At 41.7% G+C, this 11,530-nt stretch overlaps 1 protein-coding gene across 1 annotated transcript in view; it reads left to right on the top strand.

Annotated features, from left to right (window-relative positions):
- erfl3 (Ets2 repressor factor like 3) overlaps window positions 1-4,657 on the top strand; it is a 50,153-nt gene extending 45,496 nt beyond the window's left edge. The window contains exon 5 of the mRNA XM_071468571.1: window positions 245-4,657. Within this exon, the coding sequence (XP_071324672.1) occupies window positions 245-913 (669 nt within the window). The 3' untranslated portion in view covers window positions 914-4,657. The remainder of the gene's footprint in view (window positions 1-244) is intronic.
- Window positions 4,658-11,530: the final 6,873 nt, after the last annotated feature.

The following is an 11,530-nucleotide window of genomic DNA, read 5'->3' as shown; positions in this document are numbered from 1 at the left end:
TGAATCACACCTCAAGATCTTGAGGACACTTGCATATTTAATCTACGCAATTAACAGTTAGTCCTAAAATAAAATAAACTTGTTTTTAGTTAATCTTGAATAATTTATATTATTAAAAGTACGTTTTTTTATTGTTTGGATGAGTTCCATCATTTCTTAAAACATTGTTGGACTAAAATGTTTTACTAATTCATTGTCAATTAGTTTCATAGTTTTCTGTTTTCCTCTTCTGTATTCTGTCCAGGTGGAGCCCATCTCTGACATAGAGTCAGAGGAAGAGGTGGAGGTGACCGACATTAGTGATGAGGACCCAGATGAAAGAGATGAAGAGTTTGGGCTCTTCTCCCCTCGCCACCCCAGAGCCCCTGACCACCCCCACCTTGCTAATGGCACAACCGCAGCCCAACATCAACCACATCATGATGAAGACCTGGACGAGGAGGTCTTCAAAGCCCCTGCTCCCCCTCCACCCGGCCTGATGCCCTTTTTTACCTCGCAGCACATACACTCCAACGTGCATCGTGTGCTGCCCACCCTCAAGAGTGAACCCATCGAGCCAGGGGACAGCAACACGCCCCCACCTCAGATGGGTTCGGCAGGATCTCCTCAGACCAAGTGCATCCCCTTGAAGCTGCGCTTCAAAAGGCGTTGGAGCGAAGACCAGCGCATGGAGGCCTCACAGGAGGAGTCGGACGACAAGAAAGTACGACCAGAGGAGGAGAGGGAAAGAGAGAGGCAAAGTAATGGACAAATGGAGATGGAGGAGGATGGGACAGGCAGTGGAGAGGGGGACAGTCCTCCTCCATTGGCGTACGAGGGCTCTTTAGCCACACCATTGGCCTCACACCGGAGGGTGAGTGCGGAGCTGCATCGTGCCACTGCACAGCTGTCCCTGGAGAACAAAGACTGCTGATGGGACTCACAGCCCAAACACTACTGCTCCAGTAGCACAGGAGGTGGTGCTGGAGTATGTAAATGGTTCCTCTGTAATCCCTCTCCCTCACTGACAAACTAGATTCCTGACACCTCCAGTGAACTGAGAGCACAGTCCAACATACACACATAAAAAAACCAACACCTCAGTGACAGCCCGACTCCTGTTTTGTCAGATCCCCCACCATTGTTCTGTCTGAATCAGGGCTCTTCTGGGACACATCCTTTGGGAGGAGGGACTCACTCAGACTCAGTGACTGTACCGGGGCTGAAATCAAAGGGATGCTCCCCAATGCAACTTGGCCACAAGTTCACCTCCCACCAGGCCAGTGAAGCTCCAGATGCCCTGTCCCAGTAGCACAGCTCCTGCCTTCAGGCCCCCACCATTAGGATCAGCAGCCAGTTAACACTTTCCTCAGGGGACACACACTCCCTTACAGCCCAGCAACGCACCCAGGACGACAAAGTGCACACTCTCCCCTATGCTACTTTTCCTATAAGACAACAGGACTTCTATAAGTGCCTGTCTCTAAAACCCACAGCCCTGGAGTGACACGGAAGAGAGCAAAGATGGGAGAGTGTGAGGGAGGAGGACTGTTTTGAGTTATCATCCTTTAACTCATGAAACCTTTGCGAGGTCTGCCAGATACTGAAAAATCATGAGGACAAAATGGAAAGTGTGTCTCTCAGACTGAAGAGTGGTGCTGTTGCTGTTGTCTGACTGACTCTTAAACCTGGCCCACTCCACTCAGGGAAGCCTATTGCTGTATGTTTATTGGATTCATGCACACAACACAAAAAAAAGAAACAAAAAAAAAAACAAAAAAAAAACACAACCACAGTGAATGGGACTTGGCGACTATGGACACCAAATTAGTGTTCACAGTGACACAAGACCATACACACTCACAAACATGCACTCACACATACACAGACTTTGACTCTCTGGCACACTGTTCTCTCAGAGCTTATGACTTTTTTATAACCTTCCTTCTGTCTCTCTCCTGTCCTGCCCCTCTTTCTTTTGCGGACCACCTGTGGAAAGATCATGACTCCACTCACAGAAAAAACAGGAGATGGGAAAAGAGGAGAGTTAAGAGGAGCTGCTGAGGGGACCACGAGGGGAAGGCAGCAGGGGGAGGAAGGATTTGAGGGGGCTCAAGTAACTTTTAACTAAGCTTCTCACCTCACCTAACATGGCTTGTACACTGAAAAAAAGTTTCCCTCAAGTCCCAGCAGCGCAGAATCCTAGTTCACCAGCTATAGCTCCTCTAACAATCATAGATAGTGTTAAACTAAACCAGCAAAGACACACACACACACACACACACACACACACACACACACTGCACTGCCTTTAGCTCTTAACCATGCTCCTTCTCTCTCTGTCTCGACCTCCAGCAGCTCTCCTTGTAGTGGTCTCAACCTCAGGTCCTTAGAGTGTGTGAGACTGCTGGGCCTGTTAACTACACGAGTGTGATAGCCTGAGAGAGCAGGGAACACACACACACACACACACACACACACACACACACACACACACTGCCTCTATATGCCTTGTTTTTATAGCATGTACAAAAGTGCAAACTGAGCTCTAATAACACACATGCAGACTATATCTTTATATATTCTAAATGAATATATTATTATAGAAAAGTGAGATTTTAAAAGAACCATAGCATTTAAATGATATGATTGATTCAGGATTTTTTTTAAGTGGACTATTTTGAGCAGTCGGTGTCATGCCTCTCATCCAGTCATATAGTATGGAGGAGGGGTTGGCAGAATGAAGAGGGTTGAGGGTCCAGGGTTTTCTTGTACATTTGTTTCATAGACAAACAAGCCAGAGAAAAACAGCACAGGCCAGTCCACCAGCAAGGAAAAAAAACAGGACTTGAACAGACTGCTAATGATTCAGATGTGTGGTTAACTCTGCTGTTCACTTCATTTGCAGTAGCTTGCCCTTTCAGCTCACAGCACTCTGCTCTTTCCTGTCTGTACAGTCTAGCTCAGCTCATTGGGGTTCTCCCCAGTCTGAGCTGTCCTGGCCCCAGGCCGCCTCTCCAGGCCCTCTGTGTATGTGTGTGTGTGTGTGTGTGAGATAACTCATGGGTTATTAGTGTAGTGGTAATCCTGTCTTTTCTCTAAGGCCAGTTAGTATAATGCTCCTAAGTTCACAGCAGCTCCAGATTTGAGCAAAGGAGAGGGGGGGGGGCTTAAGGGGTTAATCATTATTGTAAGATAGCCTGAAACAGCCAGACACGTGAGGCCCTGTCCTGAAATGCCCTCTTCTCAAACTATGCACACACACACACACACACACACACACACACACACACACACACACACACACACACACACACACACACACACACACACACACACACACACACACACACACACACACAATCATGCTTGTGATTATGTTTTAACATCCTGGAGCTTTTTGTCTCTGTGGCCTGGTCATCCAGGCATCTGATTGGTTAACTGAGCTCTGACCAGAGAGAGGCCTGTCCTCGCCTGGCCAGCGACAAGACGGATCTATAGCAACGAACTGTGAGATAGATGGCCTCCGGGTAGTCTGTGTAGCTGAGCTGATCGAATTTCCTCATCAGACCCCTGTGGTCTGGACTGGAGCATGTCACAACACAAACACATACACTCACACACACACACACACACACACACACACACCCTCACTCCCACCAAGTCCTGTGTCTGTATCTGAACTGACAGCTGCCTTATTACTACTTTTCATATCTCAGCAGCAGATGAGGTATCAGTCCACCTGCTCTGCACTCTTTCTCTCTTCTTTCTGTTTCATTTTTTTTCCTCGCTCTGTTTCAGGCGTTGTCTGACTTCCTGCTAACTGCGGCATGATCTGACTCAGTCATGATATTGCAGGGTAAAAAGATTGACTGGAGTCTGATTGTAACACAGGCTCTCTCTCAACCTCTACAGTCAAAGAATGGTAGACAAACAGCACAACAATTACATTTCTCTATCAAAAAAATTAAGGTTTCTCAGTTTATTTTTTTGATGTCAATATTGCTATTGATTATTGTTGTTGTTATTATTGTTCCCATTGGGTTATTTACCTCTCCACCTGGCATTATTACTATTCCATGGTTCTGTTAGCTGTTGCTTTTTATGTTGTGAACATCACTTTGGCTGATGTGGAAACCCCCAAACTCCATTCCCTGTTTCAAACCTTCAACCCCCTGAACCAGAAACCTTTTTCCTGTCTTTAATTTTTACAAATGTAATATAACTAAACTGTGTAATATTAATTTTGATGCTGACAGAGAAATAACATTGGGGACTGAGAGGGAAGAGCAGTGTTGGAGGATTTTATTTAGAGGCAGAGGGGAAGTGATTTTATCTTTTTTGTCATATATTGTAATTTTTATTTTATAATGTTATCTTTTTCTCTCTCGGTCCTGTATATTTTTTAATTTTTTTGGGGGGGGAGGGTGGGGTTGTGTCATTTTAAAAGAAGAAAAAAGATGTGTATTGTTTTACTGTCTAAAGGTCTATCCTCTTCCTCTTTCAGTCTCTTCTTCTTTCGCCTCATCTCCCCCGAGCAGTTACATAACACTCAGATGGAGAGATGAGAGTTAATACCATGATGTAACATTGAATTTCTCCACTTCTTTCGTGTTTTTTTTTTCCAAACTTGTAATTAAGCTGTAATCAGGGTTAATTAAAACTGGTTAAAACCCAATATGAATATCACTGTGTTTGTTTATGCCTGTCTCTCACGTACATCCATATTTATAAATGACATATGATCAGACAGCAGAGTTTTATTATCAGGTTATTTGTAAACAAGGAGATTAACCCCTGACTTTTTGTCTAGTCAACAGCAAGCTGACAATTATATGAGGCCATTTGGTCAAGATTACGATAAATTACAGTCAAAACAAATGATACTAAACAACACTGTACTTTACTTTGACTTTGACTTTGCTATTTAGGATCAAATATCTGAAAGCAAAAGTTTGACATCTTAGTAAATGCGCTTTCTGGTGGGAGTTAGGTAAGAAGAGTAATACCACTGTAACTTGTCTGTTAAATATCAGGTCACAGCCAGCAGCTGGTTAGCTTAGCTTTAACACTGGGTCACCATCTGAGCAAAGCTGGCAACTGCCCAGTGGCCCAAAAGCTTCAGGTTTGCTCCAAATCATCTGGGTTTATAATGTGATAAGTCTCAAATTAGTTAGAAATTTGCACTGCTGACATACCAGATCAACTATGATGGATTCTCCATCCTCATGTTGAGAAGCTCTGTGTCAAAATCCAGTTGTAGCTGTTATTGTGTCATACTGTTTACATTGTGGTAAAGTTGTTTTTAATGAACTTCCTTCAATTTTTTCTGTGTAAAAGAATTAACACACATAAAAACCTTGGTTGTATTATTCCATCACAGAAGTACTATAAGGTTGCAACCAACAGTTACTTTAATTATCATTAATTCTGACAATTACTTTCTTTAATAAATGATTATTCATTTTCTAAAAGTCAGGAAATGGCCCATCATCATTCCCTGAAGCCCGAGTGAACATTCACATCGCTTTTTTGTCTGACCAATAGTTAAAAACCCAAAGATGTTGAGTTCACTATCACAGAAAAGAGCCTAGTAAATATTCACATTTGAGAAGCTTGTTTCCAATGACTTATAAAAGTAGAACATTTAATCAGTTATCAAAATGTTTGCCAATTAATTGTCTCTCACTTAACTAATCAATGAATCACCTAATCATTTCAGCTCCAGCGCACTGGGAAAGAATGAAACTGTGATGCACAGTCAGGGTCAGTAGTGTTGGAGGTTAATCTGGTTCTGTTCAATGATATCAAAATTCAGCCTCTAACCCTCCCATATTAGCACTTTACATCTCATTTAATTTATACAAAACTGTATTGTAAGTGTAAAAACGATGTAGACCACTGGACTATTAACGGCCCAAAGACAAGAAATAGTCATAACCTCATATAAAGAATAGAGAAAAGCACTTTGCCTGCAGTGCTGCTGCCCACCCACCCACATAATGTTCACATAAGGCTCAGCCATTGACCTTTGACCGAGACGTCGGCACTCGCTCCTTTGACTTGAGCGCACTTAAAGTATTACAGTTGTATGAAAGAGGAGGAAGAGGAGGAGGATGAGCTCCTGGAGTGATGTCGAAGATTTGTTGCCCTAGAATGCCCCACACATTTTGAGACGCATATGGAATATTTAAAGTAAAAACAAAAAAAAAACAGCCTCAACCTACAGACACACAGGTATACAGAGACATACTTACACAGATCTGAACAAAAGCAAACTATACTAAAATTAAGCAACATTTTGACCATTGTGTAAGTAAATAAAATAATGTCTTAAGTAGATGTGAAGACTGATACTGACTAATATCTTACTATCTGTATTTTCATGAAAATAGAAGAAAAACGCATTTGAGGCTGTTTTTTGTTTTTTGTTTTTTGTCCTGTGATTCAGTCCAAGTCCACTTAAGTGTTTTGGAAGTTTTAGAAAACACGCAGTTTAAACTTTAATTCTTATATCCACTGTATGTTTTGACAGGATAAATTATAGGAACAAGTTAATAAGAAACGTCTTTATCCTCTAAAGATGAAACAACACCTCTCTGATAATGTTTATAAACTGACCAAACAACTAAAACGGTTTACTCTTCATGTTAGTGCTTTCCTCGCTGAGTTGAGTTTGAAAAATAGTACGAGACAGAGGGAAATGTGTGCTAAAGGGGCTTTAGCTGAAAGATACATACTTTGTTTATCTGAGGCCTCATGTTATCCTCAGATGAACTTCACACTGGATTTATGCACTGAACAAGGACTGTTGATTTTACACTGAAATCATTGTAGGGTCACTTTACAGTCACTTGACAGTTTAAAAGGAATGAGACATGTTTTCAACATTTGTTTGGGAGCATTGTGTTAAGACAGACATGGCAAAATTTGAAACTTAACTCCAAATCAACCTGTAGCACGGTATCACAAGATAATTACTATAAGGGGGAAGAATTTGCTTCATTTCCAGGGACTCACTGGTAAGTTTGACCTCTTCAGGCTTCTAACAGTCATTCAAATAAAAGGAGAAAATCACTGTGGTCCAACTCCTCATGGGTTATAGACACATCAGCCTGTGAGGCCGGGGTCACAGGCAGACACTGGTTCATTTTAAACAGTCAGCAGCTGTAAAGTTTGGGAACCTCTGCTTTAAAGGACTCACCCACATATGACTGATATATGACTCATGTAACCTGGTTTTTACCTGCTTTGACCTCGGTGAGGGTCACTGTATATATTTATACAGTATATATATATGTATATATATATATATATATATATATACATATATATATACATTGTTCCAGGTGCTCCATTCACAGCAGAGGAGAGAGAGAAAGAGAGACCACAGGAGCCACTGTGCTCTCTCACCTGTGCCACATCCCTCTCCCCTTGCGTCCTCTGAGCGCCTGCTTTCGCGGAAACCTGCGCAGAGCCGGCTCTCTTTTCCACATATAACCACAACCTGTGCATTGTGCAGACAATGCACAGCAAGACACCTTTGTGATTTTCACACACACACACACACACACACACACACACACACACAGGAGTGTTGCATCCACTGTCAGAGTGACAGTACGGTGAAATACAGGAGGCATGCTAGTAAGTTCACCACATCCTCCACCATACAGAGAAAAGCGGCACCACACAGGACTGATGCACTTTCACAGTGACGGCACTTTGTCACATCGAGCGCAGACGAGTGTGTGCATGCATTGATGTGGTTTGTTTGAAGCTCTGGTACTTGTATCTTCTTTTTCTCCTTCCTTCCCGCCAGCCTTTCAGTTTAACCTATATGACCCTGAAAGAAATATATTTATTTTTGTCTCATTTAGGGCACTGAAATGTCACTGACTGACCTGAGGTGGAAAGGGTAAATAACACTTAGTGAAACAGGCCCGACTTAAAACACTAGAACAAAATAGGTTTACTTTGCTCCCTCAGTTTGGTCATTTCCCATTGACTGTCTCCCCCTGTTGTCGGAATACTTCACTGCATATTACACAGCTTTAAGTTGATAGCTGAAGTTAAAGTAAGATGTTTCCTAGTGCTGTTGTTTTTGGGTTTTTTTTTTCATTTATTTAATTACCTATGAGATGTGTACATTTGACAGGAAAAAGCAGCTTGTTTTTGTCTGGATTAATGAAAAATCAGCTGGTAAATAGTAACACTAACCTGCTCTCTCCTCATCCAACTATATCATATTTTATTAGTCATTTTTAGTTAGGTTTCACGGGATAAAAAAAAGAGGAAATAACTAAATTAAATTTTTATATTTACATTTTCAAACATCAAAAGAAGGTGAAGAAATATAGAGTCAGTTGTCAGTTTATCAGGAACACCTAGCTAAAACTAATGAGTCTGCAGTAAATCCTTTTTCATGAAATACTATTCAACAGTTTAACTCAAACTGAACATTAAAACCTTCATGAAGGTAGGCTTTATTGTAGCCCTGAATCAGGTTTAGCTAGGTGCACCTAATAAACTGGCTACTGAGCTACATGCATATTAAAAACACTTGCATATGCAGTTATGAAAGGCTGATTGCACTGATTTGTGGGTAAAAGGAGACATTTTGTTATTATATGAAGTAAAAGTTCATATGATTTAGTGCAGTATATGGAACAGTATAATTATATACTGCTTATGTACAGTTATGAAACTATGTTATTCACTGGGAGCCTTGTGTGCAAAAACAAATGCAAAATGAAAGAAATGAAACATTAAATACTGAAGTGACGAGATGACGGACGCCTACGAAGGAGTGCTCTGATGTGTAAAAGATCGTTTGTCATATTGTCTCTAATACAGGCAGGAATATGTGTGTCCAAGGACACCTGTCCATGTGAGTCCTGTCTTCTGCTGAGGGACATGACATGGACCCTGAGGAACAGCTGAGTGGTGTAAAGTTACTGTGAACAAGAAGCACGGTGAGCACAAGGGCCTACTGTTCTCCATGCTGCAGCTTGTACGGAGGCCAGCCTTCTGCACCACCTCTGTTAGGCTTTAATAACATTATGACGTGCTCTCTGTAGCCATTTATCAGGGTCGTGGTCCAAGCTGCATGAGTATATAGTAGCTGTTCATGCTTTGGAATAAGTCTATGAATGAGCGACATTGATAGATTTCTTTCTTCATAACCTATGTGGTCGTTTTACTCAAACTGGTTTTATTTCCAGGTTTTATACCAGTGTGTGGTCCAAATCCTTAACCTTGCAAAACCTGAAAGCTCAGCAAGGTAAGCTGCAGAAGCAGACTGGTCCTCTCAGAAAGGAAAAGTACAAATCTATTCAAAGTCTGGCTAAAAGCCATAATAATTGCTAATTGAAAACCTAACTGAAGTTCTAAAGACTCACAAGAAGCACAAACAGACCTAACGCTTTCTAATTAGCGCTAAACACAAAGTACAGCTGAGGCTGACGGGGATGTTGTTAGTTTTGCAGGTAGATGGTCATCATCATGAAAGGAATATGAAATAGCATCTGTGGCAAATCTAACTGCAATTAATCCAGTAGTTCATACATTTTACCCAAAACCACAGATTTCAACATCAGAGTGGAGCTACAGTGAAAGTTGGGGCGTCACAGAAGTCAGTGGCTCTGGGGGTAGTGTTTTATGGCACTCCACGAAACGGTTGTTGAGATACGTCGGTGTGAATATTTAAAATCGGAGGCTTTCTCCGATGACTCCAATCCTGTAGGTAACAGGCGCGGTTAAAGACCAGCTCTCAGATGAAACATGGTGCTTGACATCACAGTAGCGAGCTTTAAATCCTCAACGAACCCTCAGAGTTTTATTGTTGGTTTTCATCGTGTTATTGGAGCACACCATCTCCGTGACTGCAAAGCTGCTTAGTCTTTTCAGCTTTCTGTTTTCATTACTTGTCTGATGGGGCTTGCATGGTCTGACTGGTGAGACTAAGAGGTCAAGGTGAAGGTTAGAGGTCAGAGGTTATGATACTGTGAGCATCTTCTTTAAGAAACCCTAAGGTGAGAGACATTCCTGATCATGGCCCTGGCTTTGTGTGGAGTTATGGTTACTTTGGGGTTAGATTACAGGAGTTAGTTTACAGTGTTCACTTCTTCCCGCTCTCTGTTTTCCTCTGCTGCTGTCTGTACCTGAGGCTGGGCTGACAGCAGAGCCCAGCAGGAGAGGAGGGTCTCTGGTGTTTGACTGACAGACCAGTGATGAGCGCACAGAGAGAGGGTTAAGGGTGAAGGCCAGAGGTCAGGATCCCATGGAGAGGGGGAGAGTAGAGCTGGGGAAACAGACCGAGGGTGGGGAAGGGTTGGGGACTTGCTAACGAGGTAGGGCAGTCAGTGCGGTGGCATGCGAGGAAAAGAGATAAAAACCATGCTGAAAATGATACAATACGATTTTATTGATCCTCTTGTGGGGCAAAGGGGCTGCTGTAACACCAAACAGCTAATGGATACAACGGAACAAGAACAAATCTATATATACTGACAGCACTGGTGTAAAGCTATCAGTGAAAATTTGAAAGACATGAACAACGGTTGCGTCTGAATTTTCAGTGTTAACTGTGGAAGCTGCCGTTTCACAGAAAGAAATGTTCAAAGTCCACTTAGCTTTTCCTGTATCTGACCTAAATAGATAAAGTGGGTATGGTGAGGACATTCGAACAATAGCCTGCTGAGGAAGAGAGGTGGTTGAAACTAGAGAAAGCTTGTTAAGTGCACCTTAATTGTTTTGTCAAACAAGTAAAAGTGTCAGCGATGGTCCGTGTAGCTTTATCGGTTCAATTTTCCATATAAAGCACAAAAAATACAAAATGAAGTGTTACACAAAAGGATTCATAGCGATAAAAACTGAATTGAAAATAATTGTAATATTGGAAATGTAAGTCTTACGAATGACAAAATGAAGGAAAATGAATTTACATTGTATTTATTTTGAAATGACAGTCAAAAGACAGGACGCGTTCCTATTCACAATATCACTTGTACAGGGCAGCCCCAGCTATACAGCGTGAACACAAAATGTCTAGTTGTGTAGATGTTGTAAAAGTCAGACACCTTATTGTCTATTCATACAAATTTCTGACGATGGCACTTTACGAGAAGTCAAGAGATCCTCAAAGTTGTTACAGTTCATCTGGAGAGGGACACGGATGTCTGTCCTACATTTCATTGCAGTCCCTACAAAACTTGAACATTACAAGCTGTCCACTAAAAGTACAAATGTACTGTGCGAGATGCAGTGCGAGCACCAGCTATGCGCCTTGTTGTGTATCCTGATTAACGTGTTAATATCAGCAGTGCAGAGCAAAGGAATGCAACAGTAGTAGTGCACGTTTGGCTGCTATTTTTGTTTCTCCCCAATATTTCATGTAACATATAAAACATTTCTCCAAACGTGCCTCAGCCATAATAAATTCCACCAAGTGCAATACTTGAATTTTTGGTGTTTTTGCTTAAAAAAAAAAAAAAAAAAATCAAAATTGCTGCTAGTTAATTTTCTGTCAATTGTTTAATTGATTAATCAG

The sequence above is a fragment of the Trachinotus anak genome, unplaced genomic scaffold, assembly GCF_046630095.1.
Source record: "Trachinotus anak isolate AG129_WGS33_773 ecotype Australia unplaced genomic scaffold, CSIRO_AGI_Tana_v1 ptg000032l, whole genome shotgun sequence".
In the NCBI taxonomy this organism is placed as follows: Eukaryota; Metazoa; Chordata; class Actinopteri; order Carangiformes; family Carangidae; genus Trachinotus; species Trachinotus anak.
Note: the sequence above shows the minus strand (reverse complement) of the source record. Positions and strands in the feature narration are given on the sequence as shown.